Consider the following 22988-nt stretch of genomic DNA (forward strand, 5'->3'; position numbering starts at 1 on the left):
GTGGACAGCTATTTTGGAAGATAGTCCTTATTTTCAAAACGCTATTCATTTCCCTTGGACTTTTCCTACTCAAAGTGGTGTGTCATTGCAGGATCGCAGAGCCAAGAGGCATCCCGGCCCATTCTGTTCCACGGGTGTCTCGTACACTGACTGTCCATTATATTTTGTGTGTCAACGGTCCTAGGGACAGCATGCTCGCAGACTGCATTCCCTTGGTGCCAAGTGCAGGTAATGAAACTCAGGGTTAATTTTAGCCCAGGAAACTGTACAGAAGATGCTTGCTTATCCAGAATGCTTATCTGTGAGTTACTGCACATACCAAGTGTGGGTTACTGGATATCAAAGTTCAAATACTGAGGCCACCGGGCAACCTTAATAGTACAACTCAAGGACTCCTTTCCTTGGGAAACCTCTCATGATACCCCTGTCCTCCAGGGAAAGTTGTTCATGTTGGTTTTCACTATGCCCATATGTACATCCATCAGAAAGCCACTAACATTTCATTGTACTTCATATTTTCATGTGTCTCCCACTAGACTGTGAGCTCAAGGGTAGGAATTTTATCTTATTGATCTATTTTTCTCAGGGCTTGCCATAATGATGGGCAATTAGTAAATATTTACTAAATGAATAAAATCTTCTTAGCCATAGACTTACAGCAGTCCCCCCTTATCCACAGGAGGTACGTTCCAGGGCCCCCAGAGGATGCCTGAAACTGCAGAGAGTGCCAAACCCTGTATATGCTATGTTTTTCCTCTACATAACATATCACACCTGTGATAAAGCTTAATTTATAAATGAGGTACAGAAAGAGATTAACAACAATAATATAATAGAACTATATAACAATGTACTATAATAAAAGTTATGTGAATGTGGTCTCTCTCTCTCTCTCTCTCTCTCTCTCCCTCTCTCTCAAAACACCTTTACTGTACTATATCATCCTTCTTATGATGTGAGATGACAAAATGCATACATGATGAGATGAAGTGAGGTGAGTGACATAGACATTAGGCTAACTACCGACCTGCTGATAATAGGTCAGAAGGAGGACTGGTTGCTTACAACTGCAGTAGACCATGGGTAGCTGGAACCCTGGAAAGGAAAGCTGTAGACAAGCGGGGGAAGTCTGCCATATGCTCATACTATACACATATGTACATATGTGTATGTGTAATGTGTATATGTATATGGACTGTAACACACTTATACGTATATATGTGTACACATATATATTATATAAGACCTATTTCAGATACCGGTAGCTTCTCATTTTCAGGGGACAAGTTCATTGTTATGGAGAACTATAAATGTAGAACATTAAAGGCTTAACCATGAGCTGTGCTGATCCAGGACAATCCATGTATAGTGCTCTTCTAAATATTCTGAATCCAAGATGTGTCTCTTTTCTTTTAAGTCACTTGACCATTGTTTAAGCTTTCTGATTATTTGGATTAAGGGCTAATGATGGTTTACTCCAAGCTAAAACCGTTACTTTGAAAATATAAACTCTTAATTTTAAAACCTTTTGGAATATCTCAACTTCTTCTTTCCCCTTTTAAAACTGTAATTGAGAGTTGACATTCTAGCGTATCCTGTCTTTGCCCTGCTTGTAGAATCTAACCCAGCACCTCAGGAAGAAGAATGGAAGAGGATTTTTTTAAATGTCAAAAAATAAAAATAGAACTTCCTCCTGTGCATCTCACTCTAGCTTCTGTGGCAGACCTCGGATGCCTGCTTTCTAGGATTAGATAAGAAAGTCATTTGCACAGCTGTAAACACCTTAAAAGAAGGGCAAATTTGAAATGCACTGTGTTCATGATTTGAGTCCAATGTGCCAGTAGGGCAGGCACAGAAGGATGGGGCCTCCAAGTGAACTCACTAGGCGCATCAGACCCTCCACAGCCCAGTCTTTGCCTTCAGAGCTCCCTCTGCGTCCTCATGACATTCCAGGGCCACATCCTCCATGAGCATGTTTCCTCTGGCCCTGGCTGGGCCTGACCCTGCAGTGCCCACCATCTTGACATAAACATGGCCCCATCCCAGAGAGATGGGACTGAAGGAGTGACACTAAGAGCTTGAAACATGAGTCTCAGGAAGAAGCTTGATTAGCCGCTTTTTAAAGAAATGGTTGTTTTAGATTAAGGAAATAAATAGTTCCACTCTAAGAAAAACTCTATCTACACACACACACACACACACAAATTTTCTTCCTGGAGGAGGAAGCAAATGTATGTGGGTGAAACAAGGAACTGAAATAATAATCCAGCTTTGATCAAAACTCCTTGTTATAGTGTTCCCTCTGAAAATGATTTCTAATCAATGAGCGCTACCACAGAGCACCAAGGAGTAATTACCTTACATGTGTTTCACTCTGAGCTGTGATTAGAAACAAGATGTGAGATCAGAGGGACATAAAACGAATGTAAGGAGGAAAAAAATCTCAGATAGGAGCTGAAATGCGCAGGCTGTGGGATATTTAATAAGTTGGAGGCTTGTTCCAGGTAGTGATGTCGACATTCATTCATTTACTTGGTTAACATTTTCCTGCTGCACTGACGATAGCAGCAGGGTGTTCGGGTGACTTCTCACATTCTGCCCTTATATGCAACGACAGGGCGAGCAGCTGGCTCCCATTGAAGTGTGAGCATTAGTTCACAGGTGTTCAGGTAGCAGAGAGGGATTTGGGCTCCCTAACCCTGCATCTGCACATTTCCCAGTGGTTAGGAGCCAGTTTTCAGCATGGACTGCTTGGTTCATGCTCCAGCCTGAGCAGTAGTGGAACCTGGGCCTTATGAGCCCAAGATGAGAGGCAGGGGCCTGGGAAAGGGACTCATACACTTGGAACAGTTCTACCAGTGAAAGAAAAACTTGAGACGCTAAGGGCAAGTGTGTGGTGGGATTATTGAGAAGGTGAAGACTCCTTGGTCTGTTGAGAGAGGAGGTCTTTGGCCCAAAGTGTTTGCTGGGCATTTACTGAACCCATGAGAAAGACTTTCTTTTTATTTTTTCTTTTTGAATTAGTGTTTTTCTCTTTTTTTTCTTTTATTCAAAACCAACTTAGTTACCATATAGTGTAATAATGATTTCAGGAGTAGAATTTAGCGATTCATCACTTACATTTAACACCCAGTGCTCGTCCCAGCAAGTGCCCTCCTTAATGCCCATCGCCTATTTAGCCCATCCTCCCCCAATACCCTGCCAGCAACCGTCAGTTTGTTCTCTGTATTAAGGATCTCTTATGGTTTGTCTCCCTCTCTCTTTTTATATTATTTTGCTGCCCTTCCCATATGTTCATCTGGTTTGTTTCTTAAATTCCACATAAGAGTGAAATCATATGATATTTGTCTTTCTCTAACTTATTTCGCTTAGCATAATGAACTCTAGTTCGATCCACATTGTTACAAATGGTAAGATTTCATTGTTTTTGATGGCTAATACTCCAGTGTGTATGTGTGTATACATACCACATCTTCTTTATCCATTTGTCAGTTGATGGACATTGCGCTCTTTCCATACTTTGGCTATTGTTGATAGTGCTGCTATACACATTGGGGTGCATGTGCCCCTTCAAATCAGCACTCCTGTATCCTTCGGATAAATACCTAGTAGTGCTATTGCTGAGTCATAGGGTAGTTCTGTTTTTAATTATTGTCCAGAGTGGCTGCACCAGTTTGCGTTCCCACCAGCAATGCAAAAGGGTTCTTCTTTCTCTGTATCCTTGCCAACATCTGTTGTTGCCTGAGTTGTTAATTTTAAGCATTTTGACAGGTGTGAGGCATCTCATTGTGGTTTTGATTTGTATTTCCCTGATGATTAGTGATGTTGAGCATCTTTTCATGGATGAAATGATGAAATCCAGCCATCTGGATGTCTTCTTTGGAAAAGTGTCTATTCATGTATTTTGCCCATTCTTCACTGGATTTTTTTTTTTTTTTGAGTGTTGAGTTTGATAAGTTCCTTATAGATTTTGGATGACTCTGTATCTGATATGTCATTTGCAAATATCTCCTCCCATTATGCTGTTTGCTTTTTAGTTTTGCTGATTGTTTCCTTCACTGTGCAGAAGCTTTTTATCCTGATGAAGTTCCAATAGTTTATTTTTGCTTTTGTTTCCCTTGCCTCCAGAGACATGTCAAGTAAGAAGTTGCTGTAGCCAAAGTCAAAGAGGTTGTTGCCTGTTTTTCTCTTGAGGATTTTGATGGTTCCCTGAGGAAGAGTTTCTGAACTCCTAAGACTATATGGTGAACATATAATGAAAACACCTGCACACCAAGAAGCAGAAATGTTCACTCTGATGACCATCCTGCAGTAGGGCAATGCTCAGGCACAGAATGTTACTTTCATTTGTAAGACAGAGGATCCCTCCACAACGTGATCACTATTCAGCCACAGCACAGACCTGCTCCTTCCTTTCCTTGAGAGGTGCCAGTTGTGTGCACTGATTCCTTTTAACCCTTGTCTCCAAAGAACTGAAAGAATATCAGCATTTCTACACACGTGATCTTGAATAGCCTCTCAGCATGTTTAGTGTATGATTTCCTTAAAAGCATTCTTACTAGGTGATACTCTTCCCAGAGAAAAGCTTGGAGGTCCAAGGTTTGATCTACCAGTTTTAAACTCATTATCAGTGGCTCACTTATCTTATGATGTTCCTAAGGTTTCAACCTGCATCCCTACTTCCAGTAGGTGATAATATAGTTTTTAAAATTCTTATCCTTTGCCAAAGGATGGAAAGAAGCTAGAATGAGTGACAGGTTTACTGTAGTGTCATTCCCTGAATGTGTTTACAAATGGGAGTAGCTACAAATGCAGGATCATCGAGGGCTCACCTTAATGTAACTTAGAAAATGGACCAAATAAACTCCCACCCCATAGTTGACCCAGGTCTCGTGATTCTGAAGAAGTGACATTTAGCACAGTATAGGACCTTACCGAATTTCTTTGCTTTAAAAACGTACCAGTTGACTTGGGTAAGACATTCTTTACACCTTCAGGGATACTTAAACACTTCCTATGTTATTCTGGAAACCTTTCACCCAGCAGTAAATATTATCAACCTCTGAAACAGTGAATGACAGTCAGCCTGCCACTGGTGTAAAATCAGGGACCGGAACAGAGCACTTTCCCTGATGCAGTCAGAATTAAGACAGCCAGAATGTGCCTTAAGTATCTAAGAAAAACTTGACCAAAGCGCAGGGCCACTGCGTCTGTTGTTACTTTAGATTTATTCAATTAGAGTCCCAAGCAAAGTAAATTGAGCTGTGTGGCTGATTTGAATATTACCTTGGAAGAGAGTATAAAGAGATTAACAAACCCTAAGGGACTAGGAAGGAGAGTGCCAGGCTCCTCCTTCTGTCCCCACACTTGGGCCGCCTTTTGCAGATTTGTTTACAAAGGACCAGAATCAAAGCAGGAGAGCAGACGTGCCTTTTGTTCAGTGCCTCACAGTCCTTTCTCTGCTTCACCATCATCAGAAATTTCCTCCGTGTGTGTGTGTGTGTGTGTGTGTGTGTCTGAGAGACAGTGTGTGTGTGAACTACAGCAAAATCAAAGCTGGCATGTGCGGAAGCTTTCAAGTTGAGGAAGGAGGCCCATCCTGAGAACGGGGGACATTTGGTCCGGTTGAATTGTGCCTTTGTCTTGGCATTTGTGTTGTCTGGCACAGTCGGCTGCATTAAATTGACCTGGTGCCACAAAACAATTGGCACATGAGAAATATTAAAATTAACTGCACGGGACTTACATTTCCTTAGGCTGTAGGGTAAGTTAACTGTGCGTTTCAACAGAGAGCTTCCTCCGTTCTACCGTCTCCAGTGCCATGTGGCGATTGGTTGTCTCCCACTTCATTCAAAGACTGAGGCATTTTTCCACGCGTTTTACTCATGATTTAACAGAGGTACAGGAATAGGATGATGCCAGGGAGGCCATCCTGTTTTCAGGATGCAAGTGGTATTTTTAAATCAGGTCTTTCATGCTTTGGCAGATTGAGATGGCAGTGAGTTTTCGAGTAGAGTAGGAAGCTGGACTGAGGACAGAGAGGGAGCAGTAGGGGGAAACACCGAGGACAATGGAGAGGCCTTCTTGGGGATTACTTTTCACTCTTAATCATGACTTTTCAATGTCTTTTTTATTCCCTTGGGTCCTCACTGTTTTCAGGGTATGTCCAATGCTGCTTAACAAATAAAGTCTACACTATTAGATTAGGAAAGAATATATCTAGGCTGCAGGGGCTCTGCCACTAACCAGCTGTGTGACCTTGGACTTATCTCTGAGAACCCACTTCCCACCTGTGAGATGAGGGAGGGGCTGGGGCCATGCCATTCTCTCTGTCTATTCCAGAGCTCCCCATCCGTGGTCTGCATCTCATGGCCTTGGATTCCCATCTGTGGCTCCTCTTCTCCAAAGCAGAAGAAGAATTGCCTAATGGGGTTTGGATGAGCAATCCATTTATTAAAACTGTTATGGTTCTCCTAGCTCCTTGTAAGTATTTTTATCAGAGAATACCTAGGGAGGGGAGATGAAACCCATCACTCCTTTACTTGTTATTAGCACTGATGAGTTTGAGATTTAGGAGGAGAACGAAAACAGTGGCCCAGATGTGTCTTTGGTTTAGTTTTGTTTGCTGTGTTCCTCCCCCACAGTTAGTAAGGGCATGACTGTTCTTTTACCACTTTATTCCATCCCGAGCAGGGAGTTTGACTTTGGGCTGGCCTCCCTTTTCCTGCCTCCTCTTTCCCTTCCTTCCTGGTAGGCACCAATGTCTTATTTATCTTTGTACCCTAAGCATAGTATTTGGCACATAACAGATGATCCAAATGTATTTGTCAACTGCCTTGGTTCAAAAAGTAGACCAAGAATATGAGAAGGAATACTTGGAATTAACACTGGAAATTAATATGATCAACCATGTCCTAAAAATAAAATGAAATTAACATTATAAGCTAGGAAAGACAGAGCATGCACACATTTGCCAGCCTGGACTTGAATAAATGTTGGCAAGAGTTATCGAAAAAAGTTTTGGGATGGATCGATCCCTTCTTATTTCTGTAGCATCCTGGAAAATTTGTAGCTTGCTCTATCAAACACTCTGCAATCACTGCTTTCTTCATTCAGAAAGTTAGAGAAGCTCATCCCTTACACCTTGAGAACAACAGAGCAAAAACCAGGTTCAAAATAAAGCATGACCTCTTGGGTTAGGCTTATTCCTAAGATATCTTATGGCTTTTGGTGCAAATGTAAATGGGATTGATTCCTTGATCTCTCTTTCCGCTGCTTCATTTTTGGTGTATAGAAATGCAACCAATTTCTGTACGTTGATTTTATATCCTGCGACTTTGCTAAATTCACATATCAGTTCTAGCGGTTTTTTGGTAGTCTTTCGGGTTTTCCACATAGAGTATCGTGCTTCGTGTGGAATTTAAGAAATAAAACAGATGCACATAAGGGAAGGGAACCAAAAATAAGATAAAAACAGAGAGGGAGACAAACCATAAGATACTCTTAAATACAGGGAACAAACTAAGAGTTGCTGGGGAGAGGCACTAAATGGGTGATGGGCATTAAGGAGGGCACTTGTTGGGATGAGCACTGAGTGTTATATGTAAGTGATGAATCAGTAAATTCTGCTCCTGAAACTGCTACACTGTATGTTAAGTAACTTGAATTTAAATAAATAAATTAGAAAATAATAAAGCATGGCATCTACTGTAGAAGAGTCACATGGTGAAATGACCAGAATTAAAAGGTAAAATACCAACATGTGCTTTAACATCCACAGAATAATCGATGAGTGGTACCACCACACCTCCAGTTTCTAGATTCTCCCCCATTTTGCAACCCCTGCCATTAGCTTGTAACCTTAGGATTAACAGCAGGAAATCTGGGGCCAGACTGCCTGGGTTCTAATGATAGCTCTGCACTCACTTGCTGTTATTTTAATCTCTCTACCTCAGTTTCCTGATCTGTAAAATGGGGGTAATAATAATTCCAACTACATCCGGAGTGTTGTGAGAAATGAATGAATCAATGCCTGTAAAGTGCCAGGCACGCTGCCTCCTGGTCTCAGTGACAACTGTTTCTCACTGAAAACAATTACTGTATACCATTGTTTGGTTTATAAGTAGTCTGAGAGACATGGGATAATTTCAGAGAAATTCTCTTTGAAAATCTCATGTATGCTGAACCAGGGTGGATTCATTAAATTAAATGCCAAACCTGACATTTCTTAGCACCCAGCCAGCCTCTTTTGCCAACTCACTAAGTGTGTGTGCCTCATTCAGACTTCAGAAAAGGGACCGGCTTCCTGAGTGGCGCCCCCAGTCCCTGCTGTCTTTTGCTGGCAAGAATACGAGACATTCCCAAATCTCCAGGCCGTCTGTACCCCAGCCTAAGTTTCTAGTCCAATGTCCCATCCAGCTATCCTGGGCCTGTCCCTCTCCCTGCCTGGGTGCTACACGACAGGGCTCTGTGTGCCTGCAGTGGGAGCCATTGCTTGCCTCCCTCTCCCTGTGCCTGGGGACCCACTCACACGAAGTTGGGGGGGGGGGGAGGGAGGGAAGAAACAAGGGTTTTTTGGAACCACGATCTCTGGTGAATGTCCTTCCTCGGATCCTATATAATGAGCTCCGGAACTCCTTTGCTTCCTTTGTGATTTCTTTTGTCATCTTTGCCTTCTCCTTCTTTTTTTTTTTTTTTTTTTAACTGTTTGTCTGCCTTTACCCTTCAAAGAATTCAAATCCTAAAACTAGTTGTTTTTTTTTTTAAACCAACTCTCTTTATTTCAGGAATATCATTCGAGTCCACTAGCCTTCTTTATTTTCTTTATAAAGAGCTTTTTTTAATGCTGTAAAAATATTATTTATTAATATGTTTAATGTCTGCCAACAAACACACCCCCCCGTAGGGACAAGAACCTTTTCTGTATTGCTTATGCTATATCCTCAGGTTCCAGACAATCCCTGGCACTTAATAGGTGCTCAGTTAGTTATCGAGTGCATTAATGTTACATAAAACAACATGGTCATCTATGTGTATATTGTCTGTGGGCTAATAGCCAAGGATTGGACTTAGGAGCTCCTCATTACTGTTTTGACAGTCTTATTACAAAATGTCTTAAAAAATCACTGAAGCACACCATGCCCCAGTTTGTCAGAGGGTTAATTTCTATAATTACAGTGGTCGGTAAATCTTCCTTAATGAGTCTTGTAGAATTATGGCTGATGTGAAAAGGTATATAGTTAGCATGTGTTTGTGCTGCGCATATATCTCTCATCCATGCTGTGTGTATATTTTAAGGAACATTTCTTTGATGTTGCGTTTTTTTCTATTTATGTCTTCACCATAAAAATATAAATAGATCGTTTATCTCCGGTATCCTTCACGTAGCTTGCATCATTTCACTTTTTTAAACTTTTACATAACCGAAGTTCTATCCCCAGAATACATTGTTTGGAAGATCTGAGTGGCTGGGAGCAACCCTGGAGACACTGGGGCCAGCTTCTAGTGACCCCCAAGGCTTATTGCAGGGCCAGGAGCTGTGGGCACTGGCTGCTGGGTAATCCGTTCCCAGTAACATCATGCGGGACACCTGCTGTGTTCGCCCTGCCTGGCACCAGACCACAAGCCATTTAAAGGTAGAGCTGATTTTTGTTCATTTTTGTATCCTCCACAAAGTATAATCCAACTCTTTGAACATAGTAGATATTTTAGTCTCCAGTGAATTTGTAACATAAACATTTTGTCTTTTCAATTGAGATGTAACTGACATGTAACATTATGTCAGTTTCAAGTGTACAACATAATGATTTGACATTTGTATATGTTGTGAAATGATCACCACAATTAAGTCGAGCTAGCATTTGTCAGTATACAGTTACAAAGTTTTTTTGTGTGTATATACATAAACATTTCTTTTTTTACATTTGTTTATTTGTTTATTTATTTTGAGAGAGAGACAGAGAGCAAGCTAGGGGGGGGGCAGAGAAAGAGAGGGAGAAATACTCAGCAGGCTCTACACTGTCAGTGCAGAGCCTGACATGGGGCTTTAACCCACAAACTGGGAGATCATGACCCGAGCCAAAACCAGGATTTGGACGCTTAACCAATTGAGCCACCCACATGCCCCTGCATAAACATTTCTTGAATGTGGTGATAACAAGAAAAATAAAATATCACTTAGAATTTATTTACCATGGACCACTAGATATTATGCTTAATATACAATATCTCACTTAAACTGATCGCAGCTCGATGAAGTGACTGCTATGACCCTTGTCATTTTATAGCAGAGAAGATCAAGGCTTAGAGAACTTATGTAGCTTTCTCATAGTCCACATGAGTAGTACGTGACAAAGCTGGGATCCGAACCCAAGCCTGTGTGATTCTAGAGCCGTACTCTGATACTCTAGCTGTGCAGAAAAGACTAATGCTGATGGGGACCCACAGGACAAGTTTGTCATATGGAGTCCAGGGTTCATCATGAGGAGATAACCATGACCATTGATGAGTGAGACCTAGAAGTACCCCTCTCTTTGACTTTTTGATAGAAAGACCTCAGACATTTTCTGAGAAGGCTTTGTTTTGTTTTGTTTTTTAATTTCCTGGGAGTCTTTTGATCACTGAAAAAGGTAACAGTTGGCATTCACAATACTGGTCAAGGACCTTTCCGTTGGAGGCATTCCCTTCCCTTCTAGAAACCCTTTCAAACTGAGGTCAGAGGGCTAAGCCAGGGCTTTGGGTAGAATTCATGGAGCAAAAGTGTAACATTTGCAACAAGGTGTGGAATGGGGCCTTCTGGCGACATTAGGCTGAGAGACATCACCTGAATCTTCAAGGTCTAATGGTATTTATCTTGGTACTGATTTTAAAGTGGAACACACTCTAGTAGGTGACTCCTGTTGGAAGAGGAGTGTGCTCTTGTGGAAGGGGTGAGGTTTTAGGATCAGGCAGACCTGAGTTCAGGTTCTGATTTCATTTCTTACTGATTTTTATGAGCTTCGACAAATTACACACCTTCTCCTGGTACCTCCAAGTGCCTTACCTAAGAAGTGTGGTTAACAGACTTCTGAATAAAGATGGCAGATTGAACACAAGCATCAACCTCAGTTACCTTTCAAGATACCATTACTGTAACAGTAAAGTTTTGCTTATTTATTGTGGCATAAATTAATTAAAGATTAAGTGAATAGGAGACATCAGCTACATAATTTTGGAAGCTGAGAAGCAGTTGGAGAAGTGGTAGCTATTTAAGTAGACCCTGAAAGCTGAAATCCAAGTTAGCAGTGGGGAAATCCAAGAAGCAACCCAACCTAAACGCCAGTATTAATTAGTAGTACTGGTCCCTCTGGAGTGAGGGGTCAGGAGTGGGCGGTAAAGACAGGGCTAAAACAGGAAGCAGAACTCCAGATTTTCTCCCCAGTTCTGTGTAATATGTACTGCTACAACCCAGTAACTGACAAGCTTTTATCTTGATAGAAGGCTAAAGATTTATCTCTGGAGAGGATAAAGCAGAGGATCTCTGGTTTGGTGGATGAAGTAAAAGTTTACTAGCTGGATACTGAGACCCCCAACTTCTTCACCCACTCGTCTCCCTGAATCTTAGCCACTTGTGTTACCATCCCCACCCTTACCCCACTAGGGGATTGGAATGGCCATTCTGGGAATCTTACCAGCCTGTGAGAAAAGAGCCTAATATACTGACAGGGGTTCTCCAAGAAACAGAGCATACAAATTATTCTTCAGTGAAGTCCCTCTCCTGATTACCTCAGTTACCTTACCTAAGAAGTACGGTTAATAGGCTTCTGATTAAAGATGGCGGATTGAAACAAGCATTAACTTCAGTTACCTGTCAAGATGCTATTACACTAACAGCACAGTTTTACAGTGACAGTAAAGCCCTAGTCTTGCACGAGACACATGCAAAAACACACAGGGCTCCCAGCAGCTCACCCTGAAATATGAACACATATCCAAGAAGTACCAGGCATTTGCAAAGTAGGACCAAAGCAAAAATGAAAACAAGTGCAGCTTGAAGGATCCTTAGACTGTGGAGGAAGAAGAGAACGTTAAAAAAAAGAACTTGTTTTTAACATCCTCAGAGAAGTAAAAGATGCTAATGATTTTGGACAAACAACAAAGACTTGTTTAAAAGTGGAATATTCACAGAACAAAAGGAGCTCTTAAACATTAGAAAATTGATAGCAGAAATACAGAAGGCAGTAGGAGAGTTGAAAACTGAAGTTGAGTTCCCCTAAGAAGAGAAAGAAAATTTTAGAGGAAACATAAGAAAACGTGCATTTCCACATTGAAAGGACAGACTAAGTACCCGGGTCAATGAACAAAATGGGAGTCACATCAAGACTCTCAGGGCCTGACAGAGTGATGGAGACAAAAGAGAAGATGCTCAAACCTGAGAGAGAGACAGAATATGAATCAGGAGTTAGAATGACATCATATGTCTTGGCAGTAGCTCTAGAAACCAGAAGAACAATGCCTTCAAAAGCTTAACAAAAATAATTTTCAACCCAGCATCTGATGCTTGGCCATACCATCCATCAAACCTCAAGGTAGAAGGGTACTTTCAGACTACCAGAGGACGTTCCACCAAAGTGAGAAGCCAAGACAAGACTCATGAGGAAGAAGACCCCACATCAGAGAAAGGCAAAGGGCATCCCCAGGATGCTGGAGAACAACCATCCCAAAGCCCTAGCTATGGTGCAGTCTTCCAGAGGGTGATCCATCCAATTGGAGCAGATCAAAAGGCGCCAGGGGAGGCTTTAGCAGGATATAATGATTGAATACTTAACAACAGCCATCATCACTTATACTTACTGCAAAGTCACTGTATATCGGATACAATTTAGTTGAATCTGAAGAGTAGCAGTTATTAGACAGATGATCATTATTATCTTCCTTGTACAAATGAGGCACTCAGTGCTTTAATAATTAGTCTAAAGTTACACAGCTAGTTAGTGGCAAAGTGAGATTTGAACCCAAGGCAGTACACACTCATAACCGCTGCACCATGCCTTCCACCCCCTGCACAACAGGAGAAGAGCATGGAAATGCACACATTTGTAGAAACAACACAGATGAAAATCAACATGGTTACTAAAGCCAGGGAGAACAAAAAGTTGCACAGAAAAAGAAAAGTAATCATAGTCTCTGCATTCACTGAATGGTGAGCTAACTAAAGTCTCAACGTGCTTTTATTGGGATGACGGTGGGACATACGCACGTGCAGAATGGTGGTGTGGGAGGAATGGGGTGTGGAGGAGCTCAGTGCCTTTCTTCTGGTATGCAGAGCTAATATATAATGCTGAAAACGAAAAACAAACAAAACTCCAACAAGACATAGCAATAACAGTCTGTTATTTAAACATCCAGAGAGAAATACCAAGCACATCCCCTGGAAGAGGTGAACGCAGGTTGCCACTGGGAAGTTGACTATGGCAGGATTGGGCTGGGGGCTGCAGTCTTTGGGAATAAGCCATTAGAATGATTCGGCTCTCCAAATATGTGCAAATATAACTTTTCTAAAATTTAGTTTTCATTTTTATCAAGGAATAATTGGCAGGACTGTTCAAGAATAAATTTGTTTTATCTTCCTACAAAGCCGATAAATATTAATTGTCCTCCCTCTTTCTTTCAAAGCACCAATTTCCCATCACATGTAGAAATCAAAAGACTGGCATGTGTTTGTGCTGCCTGACCACTTTCCATGGCGCAGCTACCCTTCGGCCCTTTCATTTTTCAGTCACTAATGTTCAGCGAAGAAGAGAAAAGTAGGGAATTCTATTGACAGAGTCTTTTGATCAGCGCTTGTTAGCATCTGCAGCCCCTGTTGGGTACCTGGCTCCAGGCACAGCAAATGGTGAGACCTAAGGTGTAGCTAATGTGGTTAGAGAACCCTCCAGCTTTGATGGGAAGGGGCTTCAAAAGTATCTCACGGTGTTCTGAGGAACAAGCATCCAGTGCATTTCCTGACCGGTGGTAACAGACAAGCCTTCCCCCAGACGCCCGTAAGGAAATGATAGCATCAGAGATCCCAAAGCTTTCTGTTTAGGTACCTCAAAGTAGGGCAAGGGGCCAGTATCTTGAAAGACAGAGTTTGGGGTTTGTGTGTGTGAGGGAGACAGAGACAAAAACGTATATATTTATAAAGCATGCCATATGCTATTTGTTCAATGCAATCTGCATTTTATTTTTATCTTCTCTTACTTCAAAGATAGGGAAAGCCTATTAGTAAATCTAGTCCTATGTATATGCATATATATCTATATTAATATCAAGGTTTTTGTATTGAGAAATTGACTTAAAAATGCTTATCACTTCTGGCAAAACCTCAGATATTGATAAATCTGGATCTTCTTATTGGAGAATCACTTCTTATTTTACATTAGTTCTTTCTTTTATATGGTAATTATGAGCTTGGGGAAAAAAAAGAGTGTATTGATTTACTACAATCTACTGTGATCCAAGTGACCCTATCTCTCCAGGAAAAGTGAAGAAAAGATGCTGTACTGATTCACATCTCTTGGCATTTACTGGGCACCTACTTCATGGAAGGCATTGGACTGGCTGCAGCAGATACAATGATGGATAAGGCAGGCTCAACCCTTAGCCGTTTTCAGTTTCTTTTGGAGAGGAAACTCGGAAGAACTTAGTGACAACAGCACAAGTCTGAGGAGAAGAACATATGAGAGCCCTCTTATGGGGGCTCAAAGGGGCACAGATCTCATTTCAGGGACCAGGAAGAGCTCCAGTGAGTTAAGTCTGAAGGATTTGCCATATTGTAATTCTAAAAAAACGCATCCCAGCCTCTTTTCATTCATTCATTTGCTCATTCCACAAACGTGAGTGCCTGCCCTGTGTCAGGTGGCTCTCTGGGCATTGAGGATGTATCAGTGAACAAAACAAAGCCCCCTTCATTGAGCACATAGCCCAGCTGGAATGCCTTCCATCACAGCAGCTACTTGGGCAAAAATTTGCAAAGGATAGCTTGCATCTCCTCTGCTCTGACTCAAACTTGTGTTCGGTGACCATTCAGAAGTTTTCTGTTACATGTGACATTAGCCTTCAGCAGGGCTGGGCAGTTCTTGGTGGTCTCAGGTGTGCCTGACCTGGGTGCCGTATGTAAGTACAGTGTCAGTGGTGCCCTAGGCTCTTTGGTAGCATCGATGACATCACTAACAGAATGAGCGATGCCCATCGATGGCCCTTTGGCCATGGAATCAGAGTCCATTTAGGGTCCTCAGGCTTTCTGGGAGAGGCAGGAGCAGGCTCACTGAAAAAACAGAGCTGCCCCAGCCCAGCTGGGACACGGGAGGGGAAGGATCTCTGATGGGTCATCGCAACCTTTCCTGAACCTCTGCCACGTCCAAGTGTTTCCTCTTGGTAGATCATAGGTCAGCCAGCCCTTTCTCAATCCTTCTCTGCAGTGTTAGCTGATAATTTCAGGAAGATTAAATCAGAATTTTAAAATGTTTTCCTGGAGTTGCTATTTAAAATATTTATCCTTCAAGAAAGATGTTGTCAGACCGATACATCTTTGTGAATAATGGCTTGGACTGCATTAGTTGCCCCTGGGGTTGGGATAGTGCCTTTCCCCTTAGGAGTAACTGAAGGTTTGATGAGGAAAATCATAAGACCAAAAGTCTTTTAAGACCTAAAGATCTGAAGCTCCTGAGGGTGGAACCCAGCTATTATAAAGATTGTGGAGAACAGATTTATATGTTCCCTACACTACTCAGTATGTTGGAAGCCTCCTTCTCCACGGTGCTTGAGTGCAGGCAGTGGGTCTACTCAGGCACCTGTCCTTCAAATTCCATGCTTTTCTCTCACTATGTCTTTCTAGCCAAATTTTTCTTCCTTAAGCCTAGTAAAGTTTGAGTTTCTGCTGTGTGATCTGAGAAAGCCCTGTTTCCTTACCGTTTCTGTAATATTCCTTTCAAATGATTCTTCTCATTTATTTTTGTGCCCAGAATCCCTCCTTTCACTCTGTAGTAGCTGTATTACTTTCTTATTACTGCACTAACCAATTACCACAAACTCAGTGGCTTAAGACAATACAGATTTATTACTACCTTACAGCTATGCAGGTCAAGCAAGGTCTGAAATCAGAACTGGGCTGAAGTCAAGGCATCGCCAGGGGCTATTTCCTTCTGCTGGAGGCTCTAATATAGAAAAGTCCCCTACCTTTCCTGGCTTTTAAAGGTAGCCTGCTTTCCTTGGTCTGTGGCCCCTTCCTCACATAACCCTGACTTCTGCCTCTTGCATCTCATCTCCTCAAACTCTGACCCTCCTCCCTCCCTCCGTTAGGATTCTTGTGATCACCTTGAGCCCACCCAAATAATTGACATCCCCCATCTCACAATCCTTAACTGAATCCCAATTGCAAAGTCCCCTCTCCCACGTTCTAGGGATGAGGATGCAGACATCTGTGGGGGACCATTCTTTTGCCCATCATTGAATAGGAGGAGATAAGCTGAGTGAATGAGATGCTTGAGCAGTCTCCTCTGTCATTCTAATCCTTGCCCACCTGCCAGAGCAGTGAGTGACACTTTGAAACAAAGCCTAGGCCAATAGCGTGTTTGTCCTTAAATTTGTTCTCTGGTATAGCCGTTTTAAGCATCCATGTGGTGTTTCCTAGTGAGAATGGAAAACCTATGAATGGTTACCCATATTCTGTGTATCTTGATCAACCAGCAAGTGTCACCTGACTGGCTTTGACAGATACTGTAATATTCTATCAATACACTACAGGCACCAAAATGTTACACATTTCACATCTTACTATGTAATACGTATAACATATGCATGCACATTATACATTGTGGGTATATGTATATTACATGCATTATATGTATAGGCGTGTATACATTTATTATGTATATAATACTGTAGAAAAATGTATAATAATACGTAAAAGCCTTGAAATTTCCTTTCAGCTTTTATCCCCTAGGCCTCTTTTTATGGGTGTATATTTCCCCCCATAAGAGGAAGTGCCCTTTATTATTGTTCAGCTACCAGCTCTGCCTCAGCTTAGAAGCCTGACTCCTATACCTTTTTAGGGAGAAGACTTTATCTAAATGGGGGCCTCAGAGCTTAAATCTTTCTGGCCAAGCTCAGATTCAGGATCACTTGGTGCAGTGAAGGCGTCTCTTCCACTTTGCTGCACTGATCAGATTGTCCAATCAAGCTTAGCAGAGGAAATGACATGGAACACCAGATGTGGGAAATCACTTAAATATGTGCCCTCCTGTCAGATCACTGAAGTCCGCTTAATTTGGGACACTCAGGCTTTTACTGTTAAGATGCGGGAAGGTGGCAACAGTAAAACTGGTTCTGGAGTCCTTTGCCCTTGTGCATGAGGTTCTGGCTTCAAAGGGGTTTTGGTTATTAGTGCTGCACTGGGATTTCTATGCATTTAGCTGCATGAAGCCTGAATTGCATTAATGGTTTTTAAAAGCAGAGAATACGGAAAGGGAACACAGAGTCACTTTCAAAAATTGATGTTCAAAATTGTAACTCTGTTTTCACTAGAAGTTTACATTATATTATGGCCAGTAGTTTATAAAGGCCTGGTATCGCATTGTCGTTAAGAGTGTGGGCTTTGAGGCAGGCTGCTTACTTGGGTTCAAATACTGGCTTCACCACTTACTCACCATGTTGCCTTAGGCAAGTTATTTAACTTCTCTGTGCCTCAATGTCCACATCAGTGAGATGGGGAATTATAAGAAATAGTGCCTTCCTCAGAGTTGCTTTGAGGATTATATAAATGAGCATATAAAGGCACTGAGGACTGTCTGGCACAAAGTAAGTACTCAATAAACATTGGTGGTTACTACTAGGTTATTATGGTTATTACTCTGCAGAGTTTGGAAACAACACATTTTTGAAAGATTTTCATCCCCAATTGTTAAGACCAAGAAAAAACTGTAGATGCTTCAAGGAAGTGAATGTTGAGCTGTGCAGATGTATCCTTCTGGGGTCTCAGGCTGTTGTTTAACCACATTTAACTATAAGTAATTATCTACTTGTACACTTGCTTCCTTAAGAAATACACATTGCACAGCACGTTACTGAGACCAAGAAAAAACACGTAGATGCTTCAAGGAAGTGAATGTTGAGCTATGCAGATGTATCCTTCTGGGGTCTGAGACTGTTGTTTAACCACATTTAACTATAAGTAATTATCTACTTGTACACTTGCTTCCTTGAGAAATCCATGTTGCACAGCACATTATTGTCGTAGCCATGGTGGCATTTACATTATATAAACTGGAGGGAAGTTGCCAAGAATTTTCCATTAATGAACTAATTTTTCCAGAAGGAGGTAGATACATTGTTAGCAAAATATATGACTGGCATGTTTGTCAGAAATCTTCAGGAAGATGAATTTTAGGAGAAACTAAGCATTTTCTCCTCCAAGGTAAAACCAAGTTATTAGATAATTTCAAATTCATGTCAAATTACTTAATCATCCTTTCCATAGATGCTGCTGGTAAAAATAGTTTATATAAGCTCATATCATATTTCAGACTGGGTCATTTTTTTATTTGAATTACTGTCTTCCTGACCTACCAGGTTCCCTGGCACCGACGTTCACCCCTGTTTTATAATTGTTCCCCATAACATTTTGCAATATATTAAGAGACTTTTATGCAAATTACCAGTATTATACTAGTTGCTCCTTTATCGTGATCCTTGTTAGCAATACCTGTTAGGATGAACATTATGGAAGATTTCTTAAAGTCCCATTTGACTTACTGTAATTAACACAATTACTTCCTCCTTGGCTGTCCCCAGCTTTTCTCTCCTTGTTCAGATGTTTAATTATATATTCATCAAATGTTAGACCTGAGAGAAAGATCTTGGAGAGCATATTGTCCTACTGTATCACTTTACCATCAGGATTCTTACCCAGAGAGACAAGACTTCTAGACAACACTAACCTGCTAGTCAGTTCAAGAGCTACAACTAGATTTTGATTCATTTGGTAACTATATTAAAGGGATTGAGAAGAGAATCACATTTACCCCGTGCAAAGACAAAAAAAAAAAAAAAAAAAGCCTGCCATCTCTTAAGGAAGTCACAGTTTAAAGAGGTGACAATCAGGTGAATAGATAATTACAGAATTGTCTTCTGATTTCCAGCCCGTTGCTCATTCTCCTACACTAGAGTGCCCTGTATCAAGGTGATATAATTATTTGGTATATACCGTTTTAGTCCATCTACACAATGGTAAACTAGGCAGCTTTGTTTTTCATGCCTACCTTTACATTTATCCAATTCCTTGTTTTTCTATCTGACCTTCACCAAAAAACACTCATGAGTGCCCAAGCTATGCCTGACACCAGTGTCGCTTCAATGCTACATAGCAGGGAAAGAAAATCACAGTCCTTGGCTTCAAGTAATTTATAGTCCAGTTGAAGGAGATAGGCATATAGAGAACATAGTACAAAGATGTGTTAAAAAGAACTGTAATATAAATGACAAGGTGCACTGAAGACGGTTTCAGTGTTGCCAAATCCTCCTAAGGCTTTCACAGATATTTCATGTGTTAGTTAATGGAATGAACTTTAAAATGTACCTTCTCAGGGGCATTTACATTTTAAAGGAGGTTGGAAATCCTGCTTTACTATCTTCCCTCCTCTCCCTCTTTCCCTTTCCTTTCTCTTAAGGGAGGCATGGTAAACATGGCCAGAATGTGTCATTTCTGAAAGAGGCCTTGCTGGTAGACCTCACTCTTGCTCCAGACTGGAGCAGCCACCTTCCTTTACCCCACTCTACAAAGAGAAGCCATTTACCAATCCTGCACTCTCTCTATCACAGTCCGGTTACCACCTTCATTCATTAGTCCATTCATTCATTTGTTTGTTCAACTGAATGTCCGCTGTGTGTAGTTACAGTGGAAAGCAAAGACAGACACGGCTCTATTTGAAAAGAGCTTATAGTCTAGACTAGATGGAAAAATTAAATTTAATCAATATAAATGTGAAATGACAACTGGGTTAAGTTATTAATGTGGTGTTTTAAGAATAGCTGAACACTGGAATCAAGGTTGAGTGCAAGGTGGGAGAGAGATGAACATTCAAAGCTGAGGAAGCACAAGCAAGGATCTGGCAGGAAAAACTTGATGCATGGTGGACCCAGTAAGAAGGCCAATGTAGGTGAACAAAAGGGAGAATGTGGCGACCAGGCTGAAGAGGTGGGCAAGGGCTGACCATGCTGGGCCTTATAGGCTGGGTAAGGACATCTTATTTTATCAACAGCAATAGGAAGCCCCCAAAATGCTTAAGCAAAGCATGTTGCATGACTAGATTTGGTTTCCAAAAAGACGTATTTTGGCTGTTTTGTGGAGAATAGATTGGAAGGGGAAAGTGGGGCTACAGGGCCAAGAGATGGCTATTGCAATAGCTACACTGGAGATAATGGTAGCCAGGGCTGAGGTTATGGCCAAGGTGATGAGGGAAGTGAACAGATACTAACATTAATAAATACTAAAATTTCCAGAACTTGCTACTTATTTGACTATGAGGTGATGATGGATGACCCCAAGTGTCTGACTTGTGGAACTGGGTGGACGGTGTTGACATTTATTGATAAAAAGGACATAGGTAGTTGAGATATAGGTTTGAACACATTGACCTTGAGGCTTACCTGAGATGCTGAGGTAAACATGTTGCACAGGCAATTCAAAATAGTCTGGGGCTTACGGGAGATACGGGGACTAGAATATACATTTGTGGGTAATCTTCATTTAGGATATATTTGAAACTGAGGGTATGGAGAAGATCAACTAGAAGAATGGAATGAGAACCAAGGGATTTGGGGTGAGTATTGAGGAACTCAGGCATTTAGTGACCAGGGGAAGGATAATAAACCAGCATGGAATAGGCAGAGCTGGGCAAGTGAGAGAGAGCCAGGGTGTGGGAGTTATAGAAGCCAAGGAATATGCATACTTCAAGACACTGAGTGTAGCCAACATATCACACAGCACATCACAAAAGTAATGACTTTGTTAATGACTAACAAAGAGCCATTGTTATTTAGGCTACATAAGAGTCATTGGCCACCTTATTGAGAAATGAGCATTTTGGGGAGGCAGAGGTGAGGCTTAAAGTGGATTGAGAAAAAAGTGGGAGGAAATAGAGACAGTGAGGAGAGACAACTCAAGGGAAGGAGAGAGACCAAGTGGTAGTTGGAGGGGATGTGCGAGTCAAGGAAAGTTTTATAAAAAAAGTAGTAGACTTCTGTGTATTTCCAAGTCAACAAAAAACACCAAGGATGAACCCCAATGTAAAGTATGGATGTAGGTGATGCTTATGTGTCTGTGTACATTCACCAAGTTGTAACAAATCCCCTTTGGCAGGAGATGTTGATAATGAGGGAGGCTATGCATGTGTGTAGGAGCGGGGTATATGGGAAATGTCTGTGCCTACTTCCCATTTTTGCTGTGAACCCAAAATTCCTCTAAGAAATAAAGTCTATTAAAAAGTCAATAAAAGGATCCAGTAGAGAAGGAGAGATTGACTACATGAGTGAGGGAGAGAGGGCATACCCAGTGGTGCGTTGTTCTTGAAAGAAGACGGGACATCATGGTGCCCAAAGCTGAAGGAGGTGAATAGCATTGACCTCAGAATGGAGAGACAGGTAGTATAGGTTTCTCAATTCAGCGACTGGAAATTGATGGAGTCTCCACCTGAGTGGCTTCTCTCTGCTCTGTGAAGTACATGGGAGGGCTTTCTTGAGGATGAATGAGGGAGAGGTCAGGTCAGGGTGGTTTGAGGATAATGGAGAACATTTGAAATAGTGTGATGGAGTGGGGAAGCAGGCTGAGCAGAGAAGCCAGGTCTTTGTGTGGTGGGTGCTGTGAATGAGGATGAGGCTGTCCCCCTGTGGTTTGACTTAGGCACAGATCCTTTCTGGGGGTCTCATACTGCCAAAGCACACCAGCCTCCTTCCTTCATTGGGAAACCTTTTATTGAACTAATCTCTCCAGAAGTTACTGTGTTCAACTGGACAAAAAGATATTTTACATTGATTAAAAAAAAAAAAAAAAGGAAAAAATGTTTTTATTGTTTTGCTTAGATTTTCTACTTGGGCTTATCTTTGACATGGATCCAGGCCACTGTAATTTTTTATTAACTTCTTACCATGAGTTATTCTGTCTCAACATGTTTTTAAATTCACAACATGTTTTTTTCACAGTATTCGTTTCTTCTCTCAGCTCTTTTATTACAGACTGTATTTTTCATTTGTTATATGTCCTCATCCTTACAATGCATTGCTTACAATATTATTACTGCTGTTCTGTATGCATATTATTGCTTTAGTTTTGCAGGGACTTCCCTGTGAATAGCAGAATGTAATTTATGAAATATGACAATCATTGTCGTAACACCTCTGTGCTATATGTTACACTTGCTCCAACAGCAATGTGGAAGTCGTTACCCATACTGCCAGCTTCCAAAGCTTCATGTAACCCCTTGTGTGCAGAAGGAGCCTCCCAGGATTCCTCTCAGGATGTAGTCAGAGAGAGAAGTATTGTCTACTGAGGCCATTCCCATTTCTGGCATTTGCCATTTCAACTAATTCAGGAACAAGTGTTACCTAGATTAGTTGAAATGTGTGTAAAGACCGCATAATACTACTTTTAATAATTAACCAAAATTATAAGTATCTAAGAAAATGATGCTAACTAGCTATTTTTCAGGTTCTTTCATGAGAAGCTAGCAATGTATAATAGCACTGGTCAAAAGGGAAGGTGCCCGGGGAAGGCTGCCTGGGTTTGAATGCCGGGCCTGCCATTTGCCGGCCATGTGTGACCTTGGACAGGTTAGAACTTCTTTGTGCCCCTTTTTACTTCTGTATAAACTAGACCTAATACTACTTAATCTCATATGATTATTATAACCATTGAAAGAGTTAACTCACAGGGCACCTGGGTGGCCCAGTCAGTTAAGCATCCGACTTTGGCTCAG

The 22988-nt window shown here is 41.4% G+C and overlaps 1 protein-coding gene across 28 annotated transcripts in view; it reads left to right on the forward strand.

The window, feature by feature from the left end:
* The window catches only part of FARS2 (phenylalanyl-tRNA synthetase 2, mitochondrial), a 553641-nt gene that overhangs the window by 402407 nt on the left and 128246 nt on the right, over positions 1–22988 (forward strand). Inside the window, exon 9 of one of the 28 annotated variants that reach the window (XM_053223117.1) lies at positions 4129–8767. The exons of the other annotated variants lie outside the window; for them this stretch is intronic. Coding sequence (XP_053079092.1) covers positions 4129–4156 — 28 coding nt within the window. The 3' untranslated portion in view covers positions 4157–8767. Of the gene's footprint in view, positions 1–4128; positions 8768–22988 lie in introns of those variants that run through there. 28 annotated transcript variants of the gene reach the window in all.

Source organism: Acinonyx jubatus, chromosome B2, assembly GCF_027475565.1.
Source record: "Acinonyx jubatus isolate Ajub_Pintada_27869175 chromosome B2, VMU_Ajub_asm_v1.0, whole genome shotgun sequence".
Lineage (NCBI taxonomy): Eukaryota > Metazoa > Chordata > Mammalia > Carnivora > Felidae > Acinonyx > Acinonyx jubatus.